A 15950-nucleotide genomic window follows, 5' to 3' on the forward strand; every position below is an offset into this window, starting at 1 on the left:
TAGTTGTATTACACGTTTATTACCTTATAAATAAATTTAAAAAAATTTTTATTTTAAATTCAGTGCATTAGTATTTGTAAAATGATTCTTTCATATAATGTTCATTAAAAAATGACGATGATTCCACTTGGGACCTGTGGAATTGTACATTAGCTTGTTTGTTTGAGTTATAAATATTTGTCATGTATTGTTGTTTTTCTGACATTTTCTACATCCTGGAGGACCTCCTCAATACGGATCAATTGGAATGAAAGTAAATCTAATCTAATCTAAACTAATCCTTTACACAGATGTGCTATTTTCTCTTTTCTACTGTATCTGTCTTACAGATTTCTATTTATGGCCTTTGCTGGTTATTTTTTCTGTCCTTAACAGTGATTAGTCATGGTGTCCTAGTATGTGAAACTGCTCCTACATTTGAAAGGCTCAAATCCTCATCCCTCCATCCTGATATAGGTCTCCTACAGATTATTTAAGTCACCTCATACAAAAGCAGGGATGGGCCCCTTGTTAATCACTAGGCCACAGAAAAGCAGTGTGATGAGCGTTGGGCGGAGGACTAGTCATCGTTGCTGGATACTGGACCTTAAATCATGCGGAGATTAATATAAGGAAATGAGATATGATGAACTTTTATTCATTGTGATATTTTTCAAGAACAATCTTGCTTCTCTGGAGGTAGGGTTGGGAACAAGCATAATGTCATTGTCTGCATTTTGTAGATAGATGCCTGATAATTATCATTAAGATTAATTAAAAGTGGCAGTGTGGCTAACTTTTTAACAGAGCTGTACTATTTACAAACTTCCTGAGCACTAGACATGTAAGCTAGTCTTCTAAATACAAGATGCCATTCTTAGCATATGCATTGAACTGACACTGAAATTGCCAACTTTAGGAGACATGCAACTGATCCCAAATATTCTCTCATTCTAAGAGCTCCTCTACTTGGGGCATTCCACGGGGTAATGTGTTGTCACCCATGAAAATTAAGTCAGTGCCAAACTCATTCCTGAAAAGACATATATGGGAAAGGAGTACAGTGTCACAATAATGCTGACTGGTGAGAGTATAGTGTTCGAAGATTTAGTGGTCAGTACACCCATGCAACATTATGCCTGCCCCCACCATAACACCTGGACCACCACAGTGATCATATTTGATAGTGTTACTGTGAGCATTACGTACCTCCATATGGTGAGAGGTGGGAACAAGTCATGCACCCAGGAACATTGTCGAACATGATCGTTTTGCTGGTCCAGGTAGTTATGGCGTGGGGAGGTATAGTGTTGGATGGGCATTCTGACCTCAACGTCTTTGAACATGGTATGGTCACTGGTCAACATTACTGTGGCTCTATATATGCATCCTTTTGGGGTGCGTTGAGCCCTGACTTCATTTTTATGGATGACATTACGTGACCACATCGAACTGCGCAGGTGGACGAGCTCTTGGCACGAAGGGATATTCAGTGAATAGACTGGCCTGTCTGTGCCCCCAACTTAAATTCCTGTGAGCATGTGTGGAGTGCAGTGTCATGTTTGTCATCTCATTTTGTATTTATTTAGCTTCTGTACTATACTGTAGCGGGTCTTTCTATGTATAGTCCAAGTTCCAATGAGCTATGTTACCTGGCAGTGACACATCATGCGAAAGTTACTTTCTTATTTAATATTGAAGAGAGGTGCTGACAGTACCAAATGCATCAGATAATGGAATGTGCTGAAAATACATGCAACTCTATAGCACTTACTGGTAATACAATAAAAGAACTTTGCACCATTGTGTCACGCAAGCGTGGATGTCGCCTTTAATACAGCAGTTCCTATGGAATATAGATTACAATCGCTATGAACCATACTGTCTCGATCTGCCAGGAAGATTCATTCCAGTTCAAATTCTGCTGCAGATAAAAAAAATTAAAAAAAATCCTTGAGCCAATACTTACTTCTGGTTGTTTCATTTTCTATCGAATTGGCTCCCTTAAGGATAACATCTCTGCTTTATTATAGGAGAATCAATGTGTAGTTTGGAAAGTCAGAGATAGCTAAAAATGTCTTGTCTGTTTGTATAGGTCAGTTGATGGAGTTTTGCCAGCGATAGGGAGAGGTTTAGAATCAGGTTGTAGTCAGACATATACCTTTGTTCTATGCAGAAGGTCCTTGACAATTAGTAGCAACAATTGTGTAAAATATAGTCTATTCCACAGAAAATCTGTATGTTTGTTAACTTATTTTCAGGATCCTTATGTGCAGACATTTTTGGCCATTGTGGAATGTCATTGTAAAATTCATCACCTCATGAGTCATGGTGAATTTTCTCCAGAGCATCCAGTGGAAGAAGTTGGAAGACTGCTGATGGCAGTTCTAATCAAGCATCTGGGCATCGAATGTCAAGTTATTGATCTTATAGAACAAGGTTGGAACTTGCTTTTCTTTCGTCTTATTTGTAGCATGTCTGATGCATCTGATAACTGAAAACGTTAAGAAAGTAAAGAAAGTGTAAAATAAGGAGGAGAAAAAAGGGCTGTGAGGGGATCAGGAGAGAAGGAAGATAAGCTGAACAAGTTATCTCAGATACCATGCTAGAGAGGGCTGCTAAGTAAGAAACTAGTGGGATACAGTATACTGCTGTGATTTGTCCCTGTGGTAGAGTGGGGAGTAAGGATGGTATAAAAAAGTTTATTCAGAATTTAAAGTCAGACACTATCTTCATTTACTATGCATATTTGCCTAATTCATTCATTGTTCTTTCATCCCTTTTGTAAATCTCATCAAGACTGAGAAACTTCAGAGAAGTGGAACAAGTCAAGATATACATTAATAAAAGGTTCTCAACTCATTGATACATAATCTGTATATTGTACTAACAAATCTGTCACCATATTGTTTAATACTATTTGTGTATGTACCACTTAAAAGTAACCTAGTAAATTTAGTAAATTAGCAGGAAAGTTGCTCTTACTTCATAAAACCAAAAATGAAATGCCCACCTACTAAAACACTTTGGTTGTTGATATAAGAGCAAAATTGTAGAACTAAAAGAGGGAAACTGATTTCCACCTGTTTGTCCACAAAAAACTGGCTTAGTCCCAAACATTTTGATTTTGAGGAAATACAAGAGGATGCTGTCTTGTTCTGGTTCCAACATCAGTTTGCAGAATTCTGTGAAGAGGCAGTTTCTCCTATGGTCAAGAGCTGTGAAAGATTCTTAACTATGAATGATATAGTGTATAAAGAGATGTAGAGTTAAGATTCTTCTACTAATTTTTTAAAATAATTATTCAGGTATTTTATTTATAGCCTGATGGAGGTTATTTTGTGGCTGACTCTTATACATTTACTGTGCATGTGATCATTTTGGTTGCTTCTGATAGTCCATTTTGTTCATTCTCCATCTATTTATGTGATCAAAGTTTAGCAAGTTTTTATATTCTGAATTGTTCCATTCCTGTATTTCTTTGTGGATAAAAGAATGTTGGAAATCTGTTATACCTTTGTAAAACGCAAATACTGTTGGTTGACAGTATGCAGGCCATTTGTGAAGAGCAGTTAAAGGATTCCATTTTTTTTACATAGCTCCTGGTAATTCAGTCCCTGGTTCCAAATAAAACTTTTGTTGCTTTGCATGTATTTCCCTTGAGTGTTATTGAAAAGATAGAGCTCTTACTACACATACAATGTTTGTATATGTAAACATATAATGCTTATAATGTCAGAGTTTTTCAATAATGAGGCAATGAATTTTGACAAAACATGTTAATGGCTCTTGTGACATTATAATTTTGTCTGCAGCTGTATTGTCTATGAAGTGTATGACAGCAGTATTGTAATGTTTAAACTCCACTAGAAAATTAATTTGTCATGTTATACACACTTTTACTCCTTTTTGGGATTCATATATATCTTTCGTTTGTATCTGTTAGATATTGTGGGTGGCAGTGTACCTGTCCGGATACCAAAGCAAATTACAGAAATGATACGAACTGTTCACCAGACGAAATGGAGTCTCATCAAGAGGAGGCAAGAACTGAATCGTTCCTACAAAGAAGTTTGCATTCCTGTCCTGGATAAATGCAGGTAAGAAAACAGTTTGCACTTTGTGTCTTCTTTCATTTCAGTGTTCTAAATAAGTCACCAGGAGACTTAAATAAATCAAGCAAATTCAAATGGATGCAGGTTGCAGTAGTTATGCTGAAATGATAAGTGTTGTACAGGATTTGCTAATGAGGAGAGCCACATCAAGGGACTGATGACCATAGATGTTAAGTCCCATAGTGCTCAGAGCCATTTGAGCTACATCAAACCAGTCTTCAGACTGAAGACCATAACAAGAACAAGCAAAAGGTGTGCACTACTGTCAAGGATATTCTACAAGATGAAAAGTGGGAAATAAATTACTGAATTTTGTTTGGCATAATGGATACAATGTAAAAATTTCTAATATGGAATCTATTACAAATACAAGATAGAGGAGGAGGGGGCACTTGATATTAATGTGAGAGCAGAATAGAAGATATCTGCTCAAGAAAAATTTAACCTTTAACCATAGGTCATTGATGCTCCATTGTGATGATTACCGGGTAACTCTTGCCTACTGAATAAGCTGTACTAGAAGTATCATAAGGTCATTTATTCATTAAAGTAATAAGCTTCAGTACATAAACAGTAAGTGTTGAAGTGCATGTTTGTTAATAATGAAACCTTAAGGCCATTTGTTGAAGCATGAGCAACAAATTGTTCTAACAAACATGTAAATAAATGAAAATAAGATAAGAAAATAAAAAAAATATTCCCTCCCTCCCTCCCCTCCATCCCCCCCCTCTCTCTCTCTCAAAAATAATGTTTTACATAGAACTACAAGAAGATCAACATCCACCATTACTATAAAATTGGCACTGTTGAAGAATTTATTGCCATAACCTCTTGACAGTCAAATGTTATTATGTTATTTGACTGTCAGAATGCAGTGCAACACACCACAGTCCTGTAGGCTCAACATTCTTTGGGATATGTGAAATGTGTTTTATTCATCTCAAAGGTACCGAATTTCAGAGCATATGTCTGATGTACAGGAGACATATCAAGGTTACTCGCTTATTTGAAATTTTGTGACACTTACAATATTACTTTGTGAGGAATTTATTTATTTAAAATTTGTCAAACTTACAATATTTACATTAACTATAAATATCATAAATTTTTATTCCATTTTAGACATCCAGCTCAAAGTATCACTTCATACTTTAGGAAATCTTCTGCAGAGTAGTAGCATATTTCAGTTAGAAAATCACATAACTTGATTTTTAAAATATTTATTTTCATATTCATTATGTCACACCCTTTTATTGTGTTGTAAGTTTTCATGGCTATAGAGTCTGAGCACACAATTTTAAGTGATGTGAGGTGAGCATGAAGTTTCCTTTATGTCTTGTGTTGTATGAGAGTTCAATTTTTTTAAATTTTTTATTGTCTTATTTTTTAATAGATGAGCTCTGCTTTGTAGGAAAAGAATCACCTCAAAGATGTATAAAGAGGGGACAGTTAATATTTTTAGGTCTTTAAATAATGCTTGACATGATGCCCTCAGTTGTGCAGTGTGTATGTTGTGAATGATTCTTTTTTGCAACTTTAAAATTCGTGTAACATTTCCCGAGTTTCCCCAAAAAATTATGCCATATCTAATAACATATTCAAAGTAGCTATAGTATGCTATTTTCCTGGTGTCCATGTGAGTGACTGGCTAAAATTTCCATAGCAAATGCAAGGCTATTTATGCTAGATATTCTATATGTGGATTCCAACTCAGATTTCTGTCTAAGTTTATTCCTAGGAATCAGACTGAGTCAAGTTCTTCCATTTTTTGATTATTGTGAGTGATACAGATTTCTTCAGTTTTTGATTGTTTGGTTTTAAAGCTCACCATGTGGGATTTTGAGATGTTTAGCCTTAAGCCATTTAGACTGAAATATATTTCCAAGTTACTTAATGTATTCATGACACACTGTAGTATATTGTCAGAATTTTCATTTTCAGTTAGGGCAGAAGTGTCATCTGCAAACAAGATTAAATGAGTATTTATATTGAGAGGCAAGTCATTTACGTAGAACAGGCATAAAATTGATCCTAGGACTGAGCCTTGAGGAACACCTTGTCACACAGTTTTCCACTCTGAGAAGTAATCTGCTCCATTTGATGTGATTATTGCCCTTTGTTTCCTCTCCATGAGATATGACTCAAACCATTTCAAAGCAATATCCCTTATTCCATACCTGTTGAGTTTGAAAAGCAGCATGGCATGGTTTACAGATTCATGGATTTCCTCAAATGATTAAGTTCAGCAACATTTTCTGTGTGTGTCATTGCTGATTTTGATGGCCAAAATATCAGGATTTTAACTTCCTGTGTGTAGTTCCATTCATTAATATCATATGGAGATATATTCTGGGACAATTGTACACGTAGAAAGTTTTCATTGTACAGAAATATGCTACTGGGATATTATCTGGTGTACACCTGCTAACCCTCTGTAGGCAATTGTTTTTAATTTTTATTTGTTTTTATCTAGGCATAACAACAAGAGCATTGCAATACATTTATTTGTTTTGAAATTTGTTGTTAGTTAACAATCATAATTTAAAAGTAATAATAGAATTCATAACAGTAGAGGAAAAAAATGGTCTCCACTGTTTACCACTTATAACCTTACCCTTGAAAATAGGCATCAGAGTATGCAGATATGGAAATATTTGATCTCTTCTTGATATTCAGTGAAAATAATTGTAAAAGCAAATTCAAATAATTTTTTGAAAAAATTATTCCGGTATTAGGCCACGTCATTATGAAATATTAAAACAACAAAATGCCAATGTTTTGACAGAAATTGCAACTATCCTTGTCAGGGTGGCTAACTGCTGGATTCTGTGAAGGTCTTCCCCCATATACTGCCTGTTTTGGTTGTCAGTTGGCTACTGGCATTACATTCTGAGATGCCATTGGATAACTTGAAATAAAGATTGCTGTAAAGGGGTGGCTGTATGGTAAGCTATGACCTGTGCTACTCTGGTAGGTTATTGGCAGGCAAAAGTGAAGCAGCAGCTTGTACCTGGGGGAGTGTTTTCCTGCAGCAAGACATTAGTGTCACATGGTAGTTCTCTTGTGGATGCTTGTTTATACTGTTGAGGTCAGGTCATATGGAACTGCTGGGTGGTGAATGTACATGGCCTGAAGCACTGGGATAGCTAGCAGCCAGGCTGAAAGTAACTTACAGCCTCCCTGTTCTTGTTGTTAGGACATTTAATTACTTTAATAGCTCCTCTTAAATTCTGCTGCTGCATCCATGGCTGCTGTGAAAGCACATCAGGTTCTTGAAAATTAATGATGATGTCAACTATACCTGATTTGCTGTGCTGCCCCAGATGTACTTAGCGTCCATGGCCCAACACAAAAGTGTTAAATCTCTCTCCTGGTGGTTTCACCAATGTAGACTTCACCACATTCACATCACAATTTGTTACTACCCGCAGTGTGGAGAGCATCCTCAGACTATTTCGTGAGTCTCAACAGATCTCAGGTATTGTGACTACTCTGGAATGTTGGTTGAACTCCTTCACAGTCCAGCTCCTTGCCGACATTGTTGCTGACGCCTCTCATATAAGGTAGCGAGCAACAGCAAGAGGTTCTTCTGTTCCTTTGCATCTTTTATCTTCACTGTAGCTCATAGCTCATAGATCATTATATGTTCTTGGTGCTGTATCCATTTGCATAAAATGTTGGCCGGAGCTCACTCAGTTTGTGTTGGAAGTTGTTGGTGTCACAAGTCCTGTCTGCTTGGGTTGTTAGCATATGTAGCACAGCGTTCTTTTGTGCTGCATGATGGTGTGGCTCTGAATGTAGATATCTGTGTGCATTGGTTTCTGGTAGACTTTTTGTCCTATTTTACCACTAAATGTTCTGGAGACGTCTACACGCAGAAATGGAATTGCTCTATTATTTTCTATTTCTTCAATGAACTGTATGTTTTTGTGTAAGCTTTTGAGGATCTGATGGAAACTGCTTCCCAGTATGGTCGTATGATGAATGTGTTGTCTACATACATTAACCAATAATGTGGGTGCAGTGGCACGGATCTGAGTGCTGTCTGTTCGAACGGTTCCATGAACACATTAGCTGCTGCAGGTACACTGAAGATACAACAGATGAAGGAACAGAAGAACGTCTTCCTGTTGCTCACATAACGTATGTAAGAGGTATCAGGAACTGTGTAGACAAGGTGCTATGCTGTGGAGCATTTAAACAAGTATTCCAAATCAGTTGCAACTTCCAAGATGTGCTCCTCCACACTGCAGGCATCTACAAGCTTTGATATGAATGCCCTGAAGTCTACATTGGTGAAACGAGGTGACTGATTAGCTCTCATGTGTCGGAGCCTGAATGCTACGTATATCTGGGGCAGCACAGCATATCGGCTATAGCTAAAACCACCAGCATTGTGGCCATTCTATTAATTTTCAAAAATGTCACGTGTTTGCGTAACAGTCATGAATGCAGCAGCAGAAATTAATTCGTTTCAACAGTGTAAACAAGCAATCACAAGCAAACTACTATGCAGGATTGACGTCTTGTTGCAGGAAAACCCACCCCTGGGTACGAGCTGTTGCTTCTCTGTTGTCTACAAATAACCTGCCAGAGTAGCACTGGCAATTGCCTACCATACAACAACCACTTGATAGCAGTCTTTATTTCAAATTGTCCAATGGCATCCCAAAATGTGATGTTAGTAGCCACCTGACAACCAAAACAGTCAGTATATAAGGACCTTCACCAGAATCTAGCAGTTAGCCACCTTCAAGGTGACCACTGCAAACTCACTCAAAATGTTGACATTTTAGTTGTTTTAAAGTTTCATAATGATGCAGCCTGATACCCAAAATTATTTCACCCAAATTGGCACTGGCTGCAGAAGCCTGTAACCTGAAATCATTTTTGCTTGACAACTTCTCATACACCACAGATGAGTTTGTAAATAGATAGAGTTACCTCATTTAAAAATTGACGAATGTTAAAGTGAAAGGTAGTTAATAAATGGACAGTATGTTGCCAATACTGTTCCTGCTGCCTGCCGCTGAGTGTTGCCAGAGACTGCCACCATTTCAATATTCTGTCAGTATAAAGTCACAATACTTTCACCACTGTAGCTAGTATTTAATAGCCAAAAATGCCATTTGGCTCAGAAAAAATGTACAAATTGTTTTTAAAAGTGTCACCTTCCACTGGATCATAAATTAACGAATCACCACTAAGGTAGAGAGTGTATTTTAACATTTACTTTGAAGATTAATAACTGTCACAGGAAGAAATATCACATCTTTAATCAAGGTGCATTTTAATGACATGCTTTGCATGGCAGTGAGTTATACATGAAAAATCTGATTAATATTCAAAACTCAACCACATATTTGATATAATTGTAATTAGAGATAAGTAATTGATTTTAGAGTAAACTGACAAAAAGACACATTAGGAAACTATAGAGTGCCTGAGTGATTAGTAATCTTAAACATTGCCTGTCAGTCAAGAAACTGAATGATGCATATTTCCTAGAATTAATGAGATTTTAAACCGTAGTAAGAACTAGTTAAGTGAAGGACATGTGGTCTTCACCAGTGGAAAGATCAGAAAAAGTACTTTTGAAATGAATGGGCTAATGCTTGGTTTTAATGATTTCTTTTATATTAATTGAAGTATAGTAACTTACAATAAGAGAAATTTAATAAAAGATTGCTGAAGTCAAACAAGAAATGCAAACCATACCATGATTTCTGTCGGTGGATGTGGCTTTGAAAGCAGTACAGTGTGGTACAAGTAATTTCAGTATAGGTTATAAGATGTTTTATCATCATTTTTTGTGTATTTGGGCAGTAAAACTCTGAGTGGGGGTATATAGGGAGTGGGGAAGCTGAATGATAGACAGTGTGTGATCCAGGTATTATCTGGGAGGGATTCATGTGCTGTGTTAGTCAGAAAGTTAGAGAGAGATTCTGGGTGCTTAGTATGTCACAATGTTGAACATTGTATGACTGTGTGTGGAAGTGCACATTTCAGACTAAATAAAAATAAGTGTGTAGTTGCATGAGACCGTGAATTATTCGTATGGCATATCGAGATTGACTTAGCAGAATTTTCATGCAGTGGTACCAACCTTTAGCACTTTATAATGAACAGTTAGGACTCTGTAGTTTACTTGTTAGTTGGTATAGTTTTAGCTTATTTGACAGTGCTGATATCTACAAAATTATTTGGAAATTAATCTGAAAGGTAGCCTCACTCTTGTGCTATCTTATATTTCACAAGATACTTGTGTGTCTGATCTGTGGAGTAGACTACCAATATTTGTTGTGGAATTCTGTTGATTAAATGGAACACAAAAAAATTATTGTGTGTCATCTGGCATTATTAATTACCCACTTCCTATATTTTAATAATAACAGGTGTTAGAAGCACAGCCTTTGCACATGATTGGAACATAGTGTGACTGTTTGTTGTTGCTTCAGATTAGATTAGTTTAGATTAGATTAATTATTCATTCCATAGACCCACAAAAGAGGGGATCCTCCTGAGTCTGGAACATGTCAGATAAACACATTACAAAAATGTAATTTGAATAACTTGAGTTTCATTAATTTTAATGATCCTCAGTCAATAAACAGCCAAATTATGTAGATGAATTAAAATTAAACTTCTAATATTTACAGGTTTAATACTTACATCTGCTTTCATTAAATGCATCATTCACACAGTAGCTAGTTACTTGGCTATTACAACCCAGTATTGTCAAAAATTAAAGTAAATTATTCATTTCAACGATCCTCAGTTAAGAACAGTCAAATTATGTACAAGATTTAAAATTAAACTTCCACTACTTACAGACTTAACACATATACCTGCTTTCCATACATCCATCATTCACACAGTAGGTAATTACTTCCATAGACAGCAAAGAGCCAAACAATTTAGCAGCCACACACCATTTCTGTTCCAGCAGCCTTGGCACTGAAAGAAACCTTACGGACAATAGGTTGCAGCACGCTGGGTTCTGAGAGCCTGTGCTCCATCTCTAATGACCTCATTGTCAGAAGGACGTTAAACACTGATGTCCTCTTCCTCCGGGTTCTGCAATTGCTCACGTCTAGTCAAAAAACATGCCAAAACAAGGCGGCAGCAGCAGAAATGTTACAGCTGCGTCAGCCTATGCATATGACCTCTTTGGCTGTGTAATTACTAAACCACGGATTTTTAGGTCATAAAAAAGTGTGTTTTAGACACCTAAAATAGGCTCCTTCAGTAGTTCATTTAGGCTATATAAAACCTAAAATAGGCTCTAATAAAAATGATGCAGAGAAAATAAAAATAAATTAAAATATACAGTGTTGACAGTATGAACATATGATTAGTCATTAAAACAAGGAGAATGAATATTTACACAGTTACAGAGCACAGCAATCTACAACATTAATGTTGAACATAACTCCAAATATTTTTGAGTTCCTGCAAGATAAAGATCTCAGTAAAAAAGATGTGGCAATGGTTTAATTAATACATTCGTAGTTTCACATATTCTGACCATAGCTGGCTTCATTAACGAAAATCTTTTCTAGGTTTTCTAGTGAAAAACTGTGGCACTTGTCAGTCAGAATCAATTTATACGCTGGAAAAGAACGTTCTACATCAACAGATGTGACAGGGGCGTACTTCATTTTCGGCACATGTTGGACAGGAATGCTGCACACAACTCCTTCAGGCTAGTGTTCTTCTGCAAAACTGATTGCGTACTTTTTCCCCTACTTCACCTGGTGCTTCATTAATTTTCATTTCCACTTCTTCAAGCAAAGAAATATTCTCATAGATAGGTCTCCCTGAGCCTTCTAATTGTGAAATTATTCTTGCCACAAATGTGTAGTGGGCCCTAATGTAAGATAAGTCCCGTTTTAAAGAAGAATCTTTGAGTAACTCCACTGCTGCAGTTACGGATGCAGCATCCTCCGGTATATTTTCAACCACCTCCTGGACAGCTGAGAGATATGTACTATAGTATTCTGCTGCTATCAGCCACATGCCCCAGCCGGTGACAACAGGCTCTGGTGGCAATGCGACATCTGGTTGGTTGGTTGTTTTGGGGAAGGAGACCAGACAGTGAGGTCATCGGTCTCATCGGATTAGGGAAGGACGGGGAAGGAAGTTGGCCATGCCCTTTGAAAGGAACCATCCCAGCATTTGCCTGGAGCGATTTAGGGAAATCACGGAAAACCTAAATCAGGATGGCCGGACGCGGGATTGAACCGTTGTCCTCCCGAATGTGCGTCCAGTGTCTAACCACTGCGCCACCTCGCTCGGTGGGGTATCTGGAAGCTGTTCTTTGAATGCCTGTATTCTTGATGGTGCCTTAACAAAAATTTTCTTCACCATAGATATTACTTTATTTACTTTAGGAAATTGTAGCCTTACTTGCTCTGCTATGCGGTTGATCCCATGCACTACACAAGTTACGTGCGGCATCAATGGGTAGAATACTTTTTATATTTCTAACGCTGCTATCATATATGCAGCAGCATCAGTGACGGCCAGAAGCACCTTATTCTCATCCCCTCCGTTTGGGTAGAGCACCTTAAGCCCATTGTTCATAAACTGTGCTATTGTTTGTTGGGTAGTTTTTGCAAGGTGTTTTGAGTAAATCAGATGAGCCCTGGATGGAGCATCTGGATTTAGCTTGCCAATAATCAGGTTTGCAATGTAACGGCCAAGACTGTCAGTAGTTTCATCCACAGAAATCCATATACAAGATTCTCCAACATTATCTCGGATTCTGTGCAATGCAGCATTGTAAGCTGAATCCACATAATTCTTACGTAAAGTTGACTATGCAGGAATAGACTGATGGCAGTACTTCTCAAGAAAACCAAGAAAACCTCTGAAAATAGGGTTTTCTAGTTTCAGAAAGGGGATGTTTCCTGCCACAAGTGCATGACACAAATCACCGCAGAACTTTTTTTTTTTTTTTTTTTTTGTGGATTCACCAGATTTATTGGTTAAAAGAGTTTGCTTCAATTTTGACTTTCGTTCAACATTAGCTTTATGTGCGATTCCATCTGCATGCTGAGTTAAGTGAGATTTCTTAACACTCGAAACCTAATACGAGAGAAAAGGGAAATGCAGTTTAGAATTGCATATAAAGAGTATTTCGTATTACTAAAGGATAGCGATAAAAAAGAATCCTAAGTGACAGGAAAATAAGAAGTCTAAGAAAAACATCAACTAACCTCCTTGTTGCATGCTTGGCAGAAAATAATTTTCCCATTTGTTGTATAATGCGGAAAATCTTGCAGCCACTGCCTTATATGAGTAGACTTTGAACTAGCTGTTTCCGGCATGGCATAGTATTCTCACACAGAAACTAGAATTTATTTTGCACTTAGAATGTCAGTAACACTTAACATGTCGGTCGCTACACAATGTACTGATTTGTTTTCGCTGGGAAAAAGTGAATAATGACCTGTTTTTTTAAATTTCTTTTTTATTTTATTTTATTTTCTTCTTCTTCTTCTTCTTCTTCTTCTTCTTCGTTTCACCCAACTTTGGGGTACGTTGAATCAATCACTTCTGTGTGTTCTGTGCCTTTCTTTTCGCCCAGTACTGCTTCATTCTTTCTGATCTTGCTTTTCTTTCCTCATCAGAGATGACAATCGTTCTTTTCTTCCTATTTTGGAGCTGGAATCCCTCTTTTCTGTCTTTGCTTATCATTTTTGCGGTCCTGTCTGTGAGCATTTTTTCTGTGATGTGTAGTTCTCTTAAGTCTTTCTCTGTTTGGATAAACCAATTTGGTTTGGATTTTTTATTCCTGAAGTAGTCAAACATTCTTTTTGTAAGTCTATTTGGGTTCATTCTGAGAATGTGCCCATAAAACTCAATTCTTCTTTTCCTCATTGTATCCGAAAGTTTTTCTGTGGTTTTGTAGAGTGTTTCATTTTTGGTATGAATTAGTTTGTCGTTATGAAATTTGGGGCCTAAAATTTTTCTCAATATTTTTCTTTCTTTGATCTCTAGCCTTTCAATTGGGCCATGGTTAGTGATAGATAATGTCTCAGCTGCATATAGTGCTTCTGGTTTAATGACAGTGTTGTAATGTTTTATTTTTGAATTCCATGAGAGGGACTTTTTATTATAAGTATTTTTAGTAAGCTGAAAGGCTAGTTCAACTTTGTTTCTTCTTAATTCTATTGCTTTTTTCTCAAGGGCGTTCCAGCTAATCCATTCACCAAGATATTTGACTTCTTTAACAATTTCGATCTTTGGTCTCTTACTTTAAGATATTTCATTGGCTTTTTTATATTTGTGATTATTTTGGTTTTTTCAAAAGAAATTTTAAGGCCTATTTTCTCTGCTTGTTTCTGTAATTCGAGGATCTGTTCTTTGGCTTCTTCCCATGTTTCAGCTAGTAGGGCCATATCATCTGCAAATGCTAGGCAATTAACCTTGATGCCTTTGTTTTTTGTTCCTAGTCGGATTCCACTATCGATTTTCTTGTTCCATTCTCTTACTATTTTTTCTAGGGCACAGTTAAATAATAATGGAGAGAGTCCATCACCTTGTCGTACTCCAGTTTTTATCTCAAATAGGTCTGAGAGTTCTCCCATAAATTTAATTTTGGAGTATGTGTTGGTGATGGTTTCTCTAATTAGGTTTGTAGTTTTATTGTCTAGGTTCAATTCTTTTAATATGGAGATTAGAGATTCCCTGTCTATGGAGTCGTACGCCTTTTGAAAGTCAATGAATGTGATGACATACGCTTTTGCTCTCGATTTTTGGTAGGCCATAAGATTTTTGAGGTTTAGAATTTGTTCTGGGCAGGATCTTCCCTTTCTGAAGCCTGCCTGGTATTCTCCAAGTTGACAATCTAGCTGGGGTTCTGCTCTGTTCAAAAGGACTTTAGACAGTATTTTGTATGTTACGTCAAGGAGCGAAATCCCTCTGTAATTGTTGGGGTCTGTTCTGGATCCCCTCTTATGAATTGGGTGAATGAGGGCCATCTTCCATTCATCCGGAATTCTTTCTGTTTTCCATATTTCTTCAAATATGTTTTGGAGAGATTCTATGGCATTTCTATTGACATTTTTCCACAGTTCAGCTGTAATTTGGTTCTCTCCCGAAGCCTTATAGTTTTTGAGATTCAAAATGATTGATTGTAGTTCCTCGACGGTGGGTGGTTCTGAGTTAGGACTTGTTGAAGTTGAGTTGCTGAAATCCATTTTTTCAATTGGTTCTTTACAGTTGAGAAGGTTTCTGAAATATTCCCTCAAAATTTTGCAATTATCCCTGTTGTTGTGTGCAATATTACCATTTTTATCTTGTAATTGGAGTGTCGGTGGGCTGTACTTGGTTATTTTTTGTTTAAAAGTTCTGTAAAAGCTCCTAGTCTTGTTTTTGTTGAAGTCTTCGTTGATCTGCAAAAGGAGTTGATCTTCTTGTGCTTTTTTAATTCTTTTGAGGTTTTTACTCACTAGTTTTCTTACACTCAGGAAATTTTGCCTATTATATTCATTTTTCTGAGATTGCATCTGTTGCCATGCTTTCTTTCTTTGCTCAATAAGTTTGTCACATTCCTCTGTCCACCATGCGTGTTTTTTGATTTTGGTTATAGGTGCTATTTGTTCAGCTTTGGTTAGTAGGCTTTCCTTCATTTTATTTTATTTTATTTTATTTTTTATTTTTTTTTTTTTTTACTGCGTTGCATGGGAGCAATAGGGGAAGTACCGTACTCGTTGCTGGACACATGGCACCTGACAGATGGCCGCCCCTTCTGAACAAGCGAAAGGAATCTACTGGTGCTTCAGATGAAAACATCTCACTACTGGCAAATTATTTTTCGAACCGGTAAATTCACGTATAATACCTTTC

General features: G+C 36.9%; 1 protein-coding gene across 1 annotated transcript in view; it reads left to right on the plus strand.

Annotated features, from left to right (window-relative positions):
* The window catches only part of LOC126248847 (E3 ubiquitin-protein ligase HERC2), an 851297-nt gene that overhangs the window by 285750 nt on the left and 549597 nt on the right, over positions 1 to 15950 (plus strand). The window contains exons 27-28 of the mRNA XM_049950269.1: positions 2241 to 2418; positions 3926 to 4079. Coding sequence (XP_049806226.1) covers positions 2241 to 2418; positions 3926 to 4079 — 332 coding nt within the window. The remainder of the gene's footprint in view (positions 1 to 2240; positions 2419 to 3925; positions 4080 to 15950) is intronic.

The sequence above is a fragment of the Schistocerca nitens genome, chromosome 3, assembly GCF_023898315.1.
Source record: "Schistocerca nitens isolate TAMUIC-IGC-003100 chromosome 3, iqSchNite1.1, whole genome shotgun sequence".
Lineage (NCBI taxonomy): Eukaryota > Metazoa > Arthropoda > Insecta > Orthoptera > Acrididae > Schistocerca > Schistocerca nitens.